Here is a 14,578-nt window from a genome sequence, read left to right as displayed (position 1 = left end):
ATATATAGGCTACCTACTGTATAATATTTGATTCATGAATTTCTGAAATTTCATGGATTTTTTACAGTATTTTGTACTTAATTTAGCAGTGAAATTGTTTTGAAAACATGTGTAGCCAAATAATGTATCTGACATCCCTGACATTTGCGTTATGCCTATAGGCTACCACAATGCCAAAAATACTGTTTTAGTTATTTAATCAGATTAACTAAAGACGGAAATGTAATTTCAAAAGGTTGTAAAAAGGTAAATTTTTGGAAATAAATTACCAAACAAATTCAAATGGTAAAACAATATTTGTTTTTGTTTCTAAAATACATTGCTGTGGTCAATAAAATGTCAAAAATGCCTGATGTATCAAATTTGATAAATATCTAAATGTAATGTCATGGCATCCATTTGAACTAGACATGGGCAAACATGTCCACCTCATGGTGGCGCTGGAGGAAATGTCAGGGGACTTTGTGGGGATCACACGAATGTGTTTTCAAGATTTCACTACAATTCGTTGTGATATTTGTTGATATGTTTATGGACTGAAGCTTCGGCCCAGCTGTCATAACCCCCGCTGCGGTGAGTCCCGCCCTGCGGGGGAGGGACTTCTCGGCCAGGGAGAGCTGTGTACCACTACCCGGCTCCTCTCACTACACGGCTGTCTCAACGTAAAGCCTCAGAGGGATCAAGAGGAAAATACTCGTAGCTGAAACGATCCAGGTAGGAATTAAAGCAAAGCTAGTGCGCAGTGTTTTCCCTGCATAGTGACGGAGGTCCTTCAACAGGCAGACGGACATAGAGAGACAGACGGACGTCGACCAATGGGGCTGCCAAGAGGTTGCAAGACGAACTGATATACATTAAGTTTGAAGATAAAATAGCCCTGTATGTAGGCTAACAATAATAGCCTTACAACGCACATGCGTGACAGAATAGTGCGACGTTGAATAACAGTAGACGAGTGAAAGTTACAAGGTATGCTGCAGAGGTCCGCTATCACACGGAGGAGTGCCGGATATCATTGTTATGTTTGTTAAACTGTATGTAGGCTATAGGCTACTTTTACTGCGCCCTCAACTCTCACCCTCTGAATATCTAAGTATTTCTAATGGAGGTTTCTTGTTACAACGCATTATCCCGTCGTCAACGCAGACAGTTACACAGCATCTAAATGCTGTTATTACACATAACACTCATGTTCTTGCAATAGTGGAATACGTAAGTTATCCACAGCATACCGTTCTTAAGCTAAAGTATGCTACTAGTTCCACAGTGTAAAAACCCTCTATTTCAGGTAAAGGTCCTGCACTGGGCATATTCAACCATTATGTCATTAGATTATTATAACTCATGCATTGATGTAAGAGCAGGGTTCTACTGCTGTGGTTGCAGTTAAGTATCATTGTTTTGTATTGAACTGATTGTTTCACTATTGGTTCCTTTGCTGAATATTTCTCAATTTGAAGATTTGAAGGGGTTTGCTTTGTGAAACTTGTAAAACCACCACAGGTGCGGTATAACACTGTTTTAATTACTGTATTTGGCTGTGGCCAAAAGCCTTGAGCCATCCATCACTTGGCATAATTAAACTGTAGTGTGCAGTGTGTACCTTGGAGAGGAAAACAAAACAGTGACAGACGCATATTCTAATGCTGGAGAAATCCAAACCAATCATGAAGTGTGTTTTTGGCAATAAAGAATTTCTCCTGCAAAACAACAACACATTATGCTTAACTAGGGCTACAGACAGAACAGCATACTAAAACTATCTGTCTTTTTGATTTTGTCCCAGGATGTCTCAGGAGCAGCAGGCGGTGGCTCGTGCCAGGAGAGCCTTTGAAACGGGTCGGTCCAAACCTCTGGAGCACCGGATCCGCCAGCTGCAAAATCTACAGCGGTTATTCATTGAGAGAGAGAAAGACATTTCTGATGCCGTTAAGAAAGACCTCAATAAGGTGAGTCAGGAGCGGCTCTACATCGCAGTACAAAACAATCCTTAGTCAGGTTCTGTTTTCAGACTAAACTGGGAAACTGGGTTTAAAGCGAATCAGCCTCAGTTCTTAGTTTGTGCAAATTAGGTACAAGCTATTAGCTCTCATTCTTATCAAAGTTACACAAAGTCTGGTTCAATTTACACACATAAAGGCATTTTATATCAAATATAAGAACTAAAGAACTAGAAAAAATAAATCATGTGAACAAAAAAGTATCACCCAAAAAGTAAGTGGCATGGTATATAAACAACAGTAGTAAAACAAAGGAAAGATACGAATATCAATGAAAAAAAGGTGGTTTCTAAAAAATGTTATCCACAAAGGAACTGGTCTCAACTCTCTCGTCTTTGCAAAGAGGGTTTATAATCAAAACGTACAGTAAAAAAACAAACATGTGCCATTGTCCTTGTCCCTAGAGCGAGGTGGGGACTCAGCTGTATGAGACCCTGGGTCTGGAGGGGGAGATCAGCCTGGCCATCAGGAAACTGAAGGAGTGGGCAGCCCCTCGGCCCGTGGAGAAGAACCTGCTCACCATCTCTGACACTGTCTACATCAAGCCAGAGCCCCTGGGAGTAGTGCTTATCATCGGGGCCTGGAATTACCCCTGGGCTGTCACCATACAGCCACTCGTTGGAGCCATCGCTGCTGGTACTGTAGCATTGTGTGTGTGTCTGTGTGTTTCTGACTTAAGTTACTTTCAGGGACACACACTTTGTCACACCGTTTGATGGTGGACAGCTTGCGTGATTGGGGACAAAAGCCATGTCCTCAGTTGGTGAAATTTTGTGTCAGTGGTCAAGGTTAGGGTAAAGGTTACGTTTAGTCTCCAGGAAATGAAGTAAGGCTATTTCAAGTCAACGTGTGTGGGTGGGGTGGGGTGTGTGTTGGAATGGGGATGAAAGGGCAGTGTGTGTGTGTGTGTGTGTGTGTGTGTGTGTGTGTGTGTGTGTGTGTGTGTGTGTGTGTGTGTGTGTGTGTGTGTGTGTGCGTGTGCGTGTGTGTGTGTGTGCTTGTCTGCATGTGTGTGCTTGTCTGCATGTGTGTGACGTAACAAGGTCAGCGTTCATTTCTCTATCTGTTTTCACAGAATAATTTTGAAAGAAACGAGATGCAAGATTTATGCCTTCTGCCCACACATGCCGTCAAGCAAAATGGTATAAAGGGACCAAAAAAGACGTATGACTGCATGTTGTGCACAATATCACACACTTAGAACCCTCTCAAAGCTCATACTGAACTGCTTATCAAGTACAACAGAAATGCAGAAACAACTAATTTTTCATTTCTGGAGGAATTTTTAATCGTTAGTTATCTTGTTCTTTTCCCCCTTTTTAAATCCTATTCAGTTGCCTCGTCTTGTGATTATAACCACTCCAGTTCCCTTTTTATCCAGGAATTACCCAACATGCTTTACACTCTGTGATAAGTGGATCAAAGTTCACACTGTGAACTCTATGCCACAGTCATGAGAGTTATAAGATAAGCATGAGACTATGAATACAAAATTAAAATAGGTTTCTCTGACATGTGCATTTATCTGTCACATGATGGTGACCGTGCATTTTTGATGAATCCCCACGTTTGCATTTTGTTGTTTGCACATTTGAACATACATGTTTTTCAACTTTGTGAATTGTTCTTATCAAGGATTTCTCAAAGAACAAGGTCTACCTGAGTGAATCACTCACCTTCCGAGATAATGATCGAAGTCTTGAATAATTCATTTTGGTCTCAAAAGCCCTAAGGTGTTGTTGTATAGAGGTCCTAAATCAAGTGTTGTGGTTATTCCCTGATCACATTGTGATGCAAACCTTACTGTGGAGTGTTTGCCTTTGTCTCATTCTTTAGCTGCTTGAATCTTTTGTATGTAACTCTGCATATTATATATATACATATGTAGTGCTACGAGAGCTGATTCAGGTAGACAGCTTGTTTTGCATTCCATTTGGAAAACGCCTAGTTAGTTAGTTAGTTAGTTCGACTCAAACACTGACGTCTGGGGGATTTTAATAAACTAACTGAGTCATGTCAGGCTGTAGCCATTGTACTGCAGTGTACTGTAGTGTTTGCTTAGCTTGTACTTTAACCTTTGCTCCAGCTTTATCAGATCTTACACAGACAGTCATATTAGTATTGGCTAATGTATGATTGACATAACAGAAATCATTGAATGTTTGATTTACCCATATTTGTCTTGACAACTGAAGTAGCTTATCATAAAAGGCAAATATTTCCCATTAAAGGTCACATATTATGCTAAATGCACTTTTTAAATGTGTTCTAACATATCCATGGGTCCACGGTGTGCCTAGAGACTGCCAAAATATAAAAAAAATAACAATCTCTCCTGTTCTCACTCTCCCCCTTTCTGAAACCCCCACCCCTCCCCCCAATATACTCCAGTCAGAATTTTCCCCTTTTCTGACCTCACAAACTGGAAAGCCAGAAGCTTCCACTGTGCAGCCCACACCCCTATTTCTTATTGGTCCACGGCCCTGACAGACAGAGGGCGAGGCGTATCTGGCTTCGCTTCCGGACAGGGGGCGGGGGCAGCTCAAAGATTGTATATTTACGAGGGGAGCTGCAGCTCTTTTTAAAAAATAGGCCATTGTGAGATTAGCTGAACATCAGCATAGTACAATAAATTATCTGAAAGTTTTTTTCAGCAAACAATTAAAGAAAAACGTATTAGGGACCACTAAGACCAGCAGAGGCTGGCAGTGACTTATTTCTCTTAAAAGTCAAAGAAGTAATCCTCTCTTTCTCCAGGAGAGGGCGCCATGGGAGAAACAAGTCTCTCCCCTGGCTTAACTCTGCCTGTTTAAAACTAATGAAGCATAGGGATCAGTTGCTCAGAAAATCTATTAAATATGGACTTTACATAGACAGACTCAACTTCACAGGAGCCAGAAATAAAGTAAAGTCTGAATTACGCAAGGCTAAAGCAAATTTCTTTATCCAAATTATCGAAAACGCTAGAGGTAACAGTAAAAAAATATGGCAGAACATAAATAAATTAACAGGGAAACAAAACAAGCAGGAAATTACAGGCTTGGAATTAAAAATTAATAATCAATTGGTGAGTGATCCTGTGGCTCTGGCACAAGAGTTTAATTCCTTTTTCATTAAATCCATACATGACTTGGTGAAACAATTCACATTTTCTGAGGGTTCTGATCAGCAGCTTCCCACTTTAACTGACAATGCTCATCCCAAATTTGATATCCAAGAAATCACAGAGCCAGAAGTTATTGAAATCATTACAACCCTGAACAACTCTAAAGCCAAGGATATGTATGGGCTTGATAGTAGCTTTATTAAATCACATAAGGTGACTTTAGCAGCTACGATCATGCATCTGGTTAATTTATCTATAAAAAAATCCATTGTCCCTAAGGCATGGAAATTGGCCTCGGTTACCCCTGTATTTAAAGCGGGGGACAAATCTGACATGAATAATTATAGACCAATCAGTATTCTACCTATAACTTCCAAAATAATTGAAAAATGGGTTACTAAACAGATAATTGAATTTCTCAGTACTAGTCAAACACCTCTACATCCCATGCAGTTCGGGTTTCGGCCACACCACTCTACCGAGACTGCATTGGCCATGTTTATGGAAAAAATTAAATGTCAGCTTGATAAAAATGGATGTGTTGGTGCCGTATTCTTAGATTTAAAAAGAGCCTTCGACACCGTCAATCACAAGGTGCTCCTATCTAAATTGTCTCTTAAATTTTTCTGCTCAAGCTATTAACTGGTTCCAGTCATACTTGTCCCACAGAGAACAATGCACTGTGGTGGGCGGGGCCAGTTCTGCTTACATGAGTTGTCCAGTAGGAGTCCCCCAAGGGTCCATACTGGGGCCCATTCTATTTTCACTGTATATTAAGGATTTACCTGAATACTGTTTGGATGTTGATGTCCAGCTTTATGCCGACGACACTGTAATTTTCACTAAAGCAAAAAATCCTGAGGAGGCAGCACGTGTTCTCTCATCAGCCCTTACACATATACAAACATGGCTCAACAGATCATGTCTCATCTTAAATGCAAAAAAAACTGTGTGTTTATACCTGTCGAAGCAACAGTCTACTATGCGTTCTCATTCTGGGGTGTTCCTGGGCACAGAAGAGTTGGAAGTTGTCAATGAGTTTAAATACTTAGGCGTGATTATAGACTCCAGACTTACTTTCAAAAAACATGTTAAAATGATATCCCAAAAAATGTAATTCAATCTTTGTAATTTCAAGCAAATCAGAGGATGTCTGTCAGATGCAGCTGCTATGATGTTTCTGCATTCCATGATACTTTCTCACCAGAACTACTGCATCACCAGCTGGTCCATGTCGGGTTCTACTATCTTAAAACCAGTTAAGCTTCTGTACAAAAAGGCACTTAAAACTCTAGATAAAAAACCTTTCTCTTACCATCATTGTAACATCTTAGAGAAATATAATTTACTGAGTTTCGATAATTTCTGTAAATTCTCCTGTGTATGCTTAATTTACAAAGTACTACATGGCCTGGCGCCACCACCACTGCTAGAGTTTATTAGGTACAAACAGACTCGGATCACCAGAGCTGTTGCAAACAGGGACTGTGAGATTCCTTTCAGGAAAACTGCTTTTAGCCATAACACCCTTTCCGTTACCGGTACTGCATTATGGAACACACTACCTCCAACTATAAGGGCATGTCCCACACTGGCCTCTTTTAAGCGCAAAATAAAGACATGGCTTACTGATAACCAAACATGTAACCACATATAACACTGCACTGTATCGGCCCACTTTCTATTGAATTGTATTTCCTTTTTAACTAATACTTATGTTTGTCCTTGCTTTTTATAGAACCTTTTCATGTTATGTATTTATTGTATATCTTTTGTATTGCTTTTACTGTAACATCCACCTGCCTATGGACAAAAGATGGAAATTAGCCCCTGGGCTACAATCTGGCACATTTATATGTTGGAATGACTATGTTTATCAATGTGCATTGTCCTGAAATAATTAAATAAATAAATAAATAATAATGATATGGTCCGGTTTCCCGATAACGTCATCTCTTAGCGCGCTACGAAGACTCCTACGTTATGACTTACCAAAGTTGTTTACCTCTGTAGTCGTGGTTCCCGAACGGTCTCTTAGGAGTCTTCTTAAGAAACAGTCCCTACGTGGCTCGTACACGGCGCTGTCCAGTGCTGAAATCGATGGCTCAGAGTTCGATTTTCCATTTCCTGCTTATTTCATGCGAAGCTGCATGACAAGTCTTTGCGAATAAAAGATTACTAGAAATCCTTCTAAGCCGAAACATTTATTTAACACCTCTTGCTTTATAATCTAAGTATCTTTAAGAACAATAATCACGTTTCGTGGTGGGTCAGTAAGGAAACTGAAAGTAGAATATCGCCAATGGCCTATATCAATAAAAACAGACGGCCCAAACAGCGTCCAAATGAGCTAAAATCCTAAATACAATAAACAGTAACATGGCACACTTATTTTAAGGTAAGCTTTAATTGATTATTCATTAATTTTTTCACACGTTTACATGTTTTGAGGCGGAGAATCCGACGCACACTGCGGAGCTGTCAGCTGAGCCGGCTCAGCTGACAGCTCCGCAGTGTGTGGAACACAATGCGATGGTTCTAGTGTTAACCTTGGTCGAACGTATTACCATAGCCTATAGGCCTACTGATTTAAAAAAGGTAGCCTAGGCTATAGAAAAATATAGAAACAGCGGAGGAGATTAAGATTGTTTCCAGCAATTATTTTCTTCATGAATGACTTGTGGCAGTTCCATGCGCAACAGGGATGTCACTCGTGTCCGTTTTACGCATGGTGCTTACGGAAGGAAATGTGGGGGTCTGTAGTAGCCAAGCCTATCTCTGGCGATGCCACAGCGATCGCAGGGACTTCACTTGTCATTAAACTTATAAATCTGACTGTATTTCATATCAAAGGGACACAGCGATGACTGTATTAAATATCAAACTGATACAAACGATCCGACTGTAGGCTGTAGTGTATCACATATAAAGTAGCCTATTTTCATATTGACGGACATCGCATCCAATCAGTTAATGCTGATTGTCAAGTCAGTTAGATGACTATGTAGGCTAGTTTTAAAATCACTTTTTAAACTTTGTGAATCAGAGTGAATGGTATTCTGCTAACATATATAGCTTACTTTAAATGTGATATGTACGCTATATACAGTTATCGTTTTTAACAGTTTGTTATTTAATACAGTCATCGCTGTGTCCGTTTGATATGAAATACAGTCAGATTTATTAGTTAAATGACACAAATGAGAGCTGAAACATCCCTACGGTAGAGCTAAGAAGGCTCTGCGGGCGCTCCAGACCAACCTTACCAACGTAGGACGTACGAAAGAGATTCGTAGCAAAGAACGTTTCGGGAAACAGGCGAAATGTTAAGTAGGAACTCTACGTAGGGGTTACGAATGACGTAGCGTTAAGAAGGCTCTACGAAGGCTTTGGGAAACCGGCCCATGGTGTATAATAGAACCGAAAAGTGTATAATATGGGAGCTTTAAAGTATATATTTTTTTCATTATAGAAAATGCACATTTTTAAAACATATTTGCAACCTAATTATACAAATTTCAATATCTAGCGATCATGTCTTTCTATCATAAAATATCTGCTGCTTTTATCTTTCACCTGTCCAGGTAATGCAGCGGTGGTGAAGCCCTCTGAGGTCTGTGTTCACACTGCAAAGGTCATGGAGCAACTGCTGCCACTTTACATTGACAAAGTAAGCACTTAACATCCACATCATATGTACAGTATGTAAGAAATTAAGCAAGCAGACGATACTGCCAGGCAGAGGGAGAGAGAGGTGACCAGAGAGGATCTGTGAACATGTTTTAAAGTTTTCAGATGGGACAGCAAAGTCCATGACCATGATGAAAGGTTTTAATTCTTATGTAGGCTGGATATTTTACTGAACTCTGTTTTGGATAATATTCATGGAATGTTCAGATAAACTTTAACTTGTTTAAAAACATCTACTTTAGGTTGATCATAATTCAAAGTCCATAGCTAATATAAATCAAGTGTTTCTGTGTTTAGCTAAGTTTTTAGCCATCAGAGAACAGTTTATATCTATGTTAAAACCAACTTGATAAATGTAAGTGTGTGACTTAACGGTAGCTTTATGACCAACTCACATACAATACTACTGTTAGCAGTGCTTTTTTCTTCCTCATCATAAATTATGTTAGGTGTTGGTTTTTTGTTATTTATTTGGAATTACCTAAATGTCACTTCATCAGTGGATATTTTATTAACAGATAACAACTATATACTTAGCTTTGGTTTTGGTTAAAGTTAGCCTTACGAGCTAGCTTTCATTTGTTAAAGGCCTCTTACTTTGACTTAGTAGTTAGGCTACTGTTGTTCTAACTGATTCAGTGACAAGTTAGGGAGTGTTGTATCTACACCAACAAAGCTAATTTTAATGGGTTTGTTTTTCAGGATTATTTTCTCTCTAAAAAGAAAAACAGGTTTTAAACTGTTTGTTGAATTGTTTAAAGTCTACATTACTATACTTGGCCTTTTCTTGCATGCTCCATTTGTATTGACACGTTACCAGACAAACACTGTTTACCTTTACTACTGTAGAATACACTTTAAATGGTACAACAATGCATACAAATGCTCATAACTAAAGTACAAGTGTTTGCAACACATTGTGCTACCATATTTATTATTTGAAGCCCAATAAGAACAAAGGTAAATTATAATTAAACGTGTACGTACGGTATATCAAGACTTCATTAAACTTGCCCACAGGCTACAAATATTAGCCTATATTAGCTTGCTGCTTTGTGCTCACTGCATGTGTGTCTCAACCGTGTGTTTCAGGAGCTTTACCCTGTTGTGACTGGAGGAGTGCCGGAGACCCAGGAGCTGCTGCGTCAGAGGTTTGATCACATCTTCTACACGGGCAACAGCATGGTGGGCAAACTGATCATGGAGGCAGCAGCCAAACACCTGACCCCCGTCACCCTGGAGCTGGGCGGCAAGAGCCCCTGCTACATTGACAAGAACTGTGACATAAGCATAGCCTGCAGGTCAGGATCATGATTCAATATACTGTAGTTTGGGTTAATGGTTATTTTCTTAATGCTTTTTATATACATTTTTTTCTTGAGGAAATAATATGTTTTTTTTATAGTATTTTCATTCTTCGTCCAGTCTCTATTTTTTACTTAAAGGCCTACTTCACCGGTTGGAATATGAATGTGTATTGAACTCGGAGATCCTATTTAGTATAAATGTGCAAAAAATAAATAAATCGGATCATCTTAGCCTGAGAAAAGGCAGAAAGAGTGTTTTATGGTCTCACTGTCTAACCCTACATTTTCCTTACTGTGACATCACAGTAAGGGCTAGGATTAACAGGACATCTGGGCCAAGGGAAGACTAAGGGAAGACTGAGGGAAGAAAAACCTCATTCATTATATTATAATAGTTATTTTATAATCATAGAACGCTGGTTCCGTATGGGTGAAGTATTCCTTCAAGCTGTTCATTCCTAAGACACTCTTGTTAACTCGTCCAACCCTGTAGGCGTGTGACCTGGGGAAAGTACACTAACTGTGGCCAGACCTGCATCGCCCCAGACTACATCCTTTGTGAGCCCAGCATCCAGGACCGGGTCATTGAGGAGGTCAAGAAGTGCATTAAGGTACGGAAGACCTGAAAACGCTTCTTCTTCTTTTTTTTTTAAAGTAACAATACATGTATTCCATTGTAAACTTTAAAGGTGATTCTGATCTTCATGTTATTGTGGAGGTAAAACTTGTATAAAAAAAGAAAACTTGTTTAAATACAAAAACAATCACAGATCTTGGGAAACTATTTCATCTATTGATTTGGTTGACTGGATTTTACGATGAGTATTTGTTTAGTTATACGTTTGTTTCGTCTGGCAGGAATTTTACACGGACAACCCAAAGACCTGCCCTGACTACGGACGTGTCATCAACCAGCGCCACTTCAAGAGGATAATGACCATGGTGGAAGACAGCACCGTCGCTGAAGGAGGAGACAACGACGAGTCAGACTGCTACATCGGTATTATTACTCTCTTCACATGAAAATCATTTGGGACCTTTTTCTCATTCAGGCAATTGTTCAATGGTTAAAGGTGCACTATGTAGTTTCAGGTGAGGGGAATTTATTTACATTTTTAGAGCCTGTAGTTAGTTTACAAAACATATTTTCTCCACATGTAATTCTCAGTATTGAATTATTCTATCATCATAAATCGAAACAAAATTATTTTGAGGCTCCTGGAACCAAAAGTAAGACTGCAATATGTTTGTAAACCAAACTGTGGGCCCTGATGCTGTAAACAACAACAGTGAAAGAGTAACATCTCAGGAATCCTTCTAACTTCAAACAGTGTTCCTGGAATCCAAAGTTCCTGTGAGTAAAGTTTGTTTATTCAGTTATGAGAATAAACCTTAGAAAATGTTCACTTCTCTGACACACCAAAAAGTTGCATAATGCACCTTTAAGTCATGAAAAACAAACTATAATAACATGTATTTGATGAATAGTGTTTCTGCATTGTGTTTAGCCCCAACGATTCTGCGGGACGTGAAGCCAGAGTCGAAGGTGATGCAGGAGGAGATATTCGGACCCCTCCTCCCCATCATGCCGGTCAGCGGTCTGGACCAAGCAATCAAGATCATCAATAAGGGAGAGAAACCTCTGGCCCTCTACGTCTTCACATCAGATAAAAAGGTATCTCACAGGATGCATTGCACACATTAGGACCCACAGCAAAGCAGTTCACTGATGCAGATTTCTGCGTGTATAGATTTAGACTTAGGGACATAACTTCGCTATTCTCTCTAAAGGTGATACAGAGAATGATAGACGAGACCTCGAGCGGAGGGCTGCTGGCCAACGACTGTCTAGTGCACTTTTCCGTCAACGCTCTGCCTTTCGGAGGAGTGGGTGAGTACACACAAGGGCAGTTCTTTGCGGAGATGGTACTGTAAATAAGATATGAGTTTCAGCACCCATACTTACATGCTTTTAGATTTAGGATGTCCCACTACATGGTGTCAAATTCAGTAGGCCAAAAATAACCGGATGTCCTGCTACATCTGGTTGCATTTTGCACTTTGCCAGCCAGCAAGCTTTTATGTCTAATCAGATCCACAATCCTCTACACAGTGGACTTTACGTCACAATGACTGAGCTGCTGAGAGAGCACCACCATTTTTGCACTGTGCCTGATAAATAAGCAAGAGGGTCAAAGCTCAAGGCGTAATATTATGATGAAACACTATGTAAAATTGTATGTATACTGCATGCAAAGTAAATACTTTTTAAGGCCAGTTGCATAATGTAGGGCAGGGGTGTTTTAAGGATTGAAAATGTTCTTTTAAGTCATCCTATACTTAAATGAGCATTTTGGTCGTCCTCAGTTGTCTTAAGGAATTAACTTAATTTTAACTGTACAGATTTACAAAAGAGACTCGACTGATGGTTGATGGAAAGCCATTACACCAAAGGCCAGTATGTGTTCATACAGTACATTCAAACAAACCTCCCTCTGGGGGCGCCTTTAGCTCAGTTGGTAAGGCGTCTCCCTCCCGGGCCGGGCCCAGCAGCAGACTCGGGTTCGATTCCCGCCCGCGGTCGTTCTCTGCATGTCACTCCCCTCTCTGCCCCATTTCACCTCTGTGTCTCTGCACTATCAATAAAGCATAAAAATGCCCCAAAAAATATCTTTAAAAAAAATAAATAAAAAAAAACCTCTGTTTTCATGTGCAGGAAACAGTGGAATGGGTTGCTACCATGGCAAGTACAGCTTTGACCAGCTGAGCCACCTGCGCGGATGTCTCATCAAACAGCTGAACATGGAGGGGGTGAACAGCATGCGCTACCCGCCTCACACAGCAAAGAAGCTGGGCTGGGCGCGCTTCTTCATCTTGAAGCACGTGGACTTCGGCTGGATGGGGAGGATGGCTCTCTTAGCCGTCCTGGTTGTGGCAGCTGCTGTTGTTCTGCAGGTGAGTTACAGACGGAGGGAGAAGAAGAAGCACAAAACATGACATGGTGTTGCAAAGCTTGAGGAAAAGACAATGACCTCTCTCTGTAGCATCTGTTTCAAGATGTCTACTACCATGATACAAAGTTGGGACATTACATACTGGGAACCTTCAAATTGCAGTAGTCAGCTACTTGTGCTTTTTGTGCAAAAGGTTTAATTTCAGTGGTGGAATTTAACCAAGGACATTTACTCAAGTACTTGAGTACAGATTTGAAGTGTTTTTCCTTTTCTTTTTTTATTATGAATATGCCACCTATCCACCAACAACTGTCTATATGCGTTACAGCCCTCTGCAGTTGAATTGTGCACGTCACTATAATCAGCGACCCATGCACTACAGCAACACCAGGGGGCACCAGCGAGATACTTTTCAGTTATTTTTGCAAGTAGTGGGAATGCAGAAGAAAGAAATTGATGAAAAATGAATAACTGCTAACTGCTTTTGTTTTCTTCTTTAGAATTATCTCCAATGAAGACACCCAGCCGCCCACCAGACAACAAGCCTGTTGTTTCCTGGACTCCAAGTAGAGCAGACCAGAGTGAAGTAGAGGACAGAATGAATTTCACACAATTTAATCAACAGATTTCTGTATAAATCCCCACAGTAATATAGGAAATGTTGAGGATGGTGCCTTGGTCCATATTACATTTCAATCACAGTGGCAGAAGCTCACTGTAGCAAGTGTCTTATTTCGTGAAGGTAGTTATTTATTCCCATGTACTGCGCTTACTACGTTCCATTTTTAACCTCTTAGATCAGGTTTGCATACTTAATGCCAAATATTTATTAGATACACTTTAAAATACATATTATAATGCTGTGATTCTGCAAATAAATACTTTTAAATGAAGTAACATAATGTGTAATGCTGCTGTAGGACTTACACTATAATGAAATTCTTTTTCATTTTACTGTGATATGAACGTTTAGCAAATTTGCTTGCAATCAAAGCAGACAAAGCTAAGTTAGTGTTTTTATTGTGTAGGAATGACCTACAGTTCATGTTGTGTCCTTGCCATTTCACTTACAGATAAGCCGTTAATTAACTTGATGTTCAGCCCGAAGGAACTTGATCATTTCTGTTCAGTGTAGGTTTGTTATGTGTTCAGTGTGTGAGTCTGCGCGCTGATGATGAATATGAGAACAATATATCTGTCAGTCTTTCTTTGATACTTTCTGAGACCTTCCTCAGCCTGTCAGAATCAAAAGGCATCATGTGGCATTTGTTTTTATTTCATATTCCTGTAACAAATTCCGGTTTTCTAATCTTTAAACAACAGTAGTTTTTACTTTCTTTTTTGAAGCACGCCATAAAATTTTAAGGGATTTATAATGAATTGTTAATAATATACATGTACTTCTATATTGGATTAATATTCTAATAAATATATTTCTACATGTACAGTATGTAGCTTGTGATGTGATTATTTTTTTGTTTTCATTATTATGTATTTGGTGTTGTTTTTCTCACCTTCAGC

General features: G+C 39.7%; 1 protein-coding gene across 1 annotated transcript; it reads left to right on the top strand.

Annotated features, from left to right (window-relative positions):
- The first annotated feature begins 595 nt into the window (after positions 1-595).
- On the top strand, positions 596-14,491 carry LOC307260730 (aldehyde dehydrogenase family 3 member A2-like). The gene is made up of 11 exons (XM_080041028.1): positions 596-714; positions 1,787-1,949; positions 2,405-2,636; positions 8,691-8,776; positions 9,889-10,097; positions 10,597-10,714; positions 10,962-11,103; positions 11,612-11,778; positions 11,895-11,994; positions 12,820-13,058; positions 13,558-14,491. Exons 2-11 carry the CDS (start codon positions 1,788-1,790, stop codon positions 13,570-13,572), a joined length of 1,470 nt encoding a protein of 489 aa, XP_079897154.1. The 5' UTR covers positions 596-714; position 1,787; the 3' UTR covers positions 13,573-14,491.
- Positions 14,492-14,578: the final 87 nt, after the last annotated feature.

Source organism: Ammodytes marinus (genome assembly GCF_949987685.1).
Source record: "Ammodytes marinus genome assembly, chromosome: 14".
Classification (NCBI taxonomy): Eukaryota; Metazoa; Chordata; class Actinopteri; order Uranoscopiformes; family Ammodytidae; genus Ammodytes; species Ammodytes marinus.
This window is presented reverse-complemented; position numbering and strand designations above follow the sequence as displayed.

What these genes read in the sequence shown, in the direction of transcription:
- LOC307260730 (XM_080041028.1), top strand. Translation starts at nt 1,788, where the DNA reads ATGTCTCAGGAGCAGCAGGCGGTGGCTCGTGCCAGGAGAGCCTTTGAA. An exon ending in CGAGTCAGACTGCTACATCG is followed by an intron (nt 11,104 to 11,611) that starts GTATTATTACTC and finishes CATTGTGTTTAG; the next exon opens with CCCCAACGATTCTGCGGGAC. An exon ending in TCTGCCTTTCGGAGGAGTGG is followed by an intron (nt 11,995 to 12,819) that starts GTGAGTACACAC and finishes TTTCATGTGCAG; the next exon opens with GAAACAGTGGAATGGGTTGC.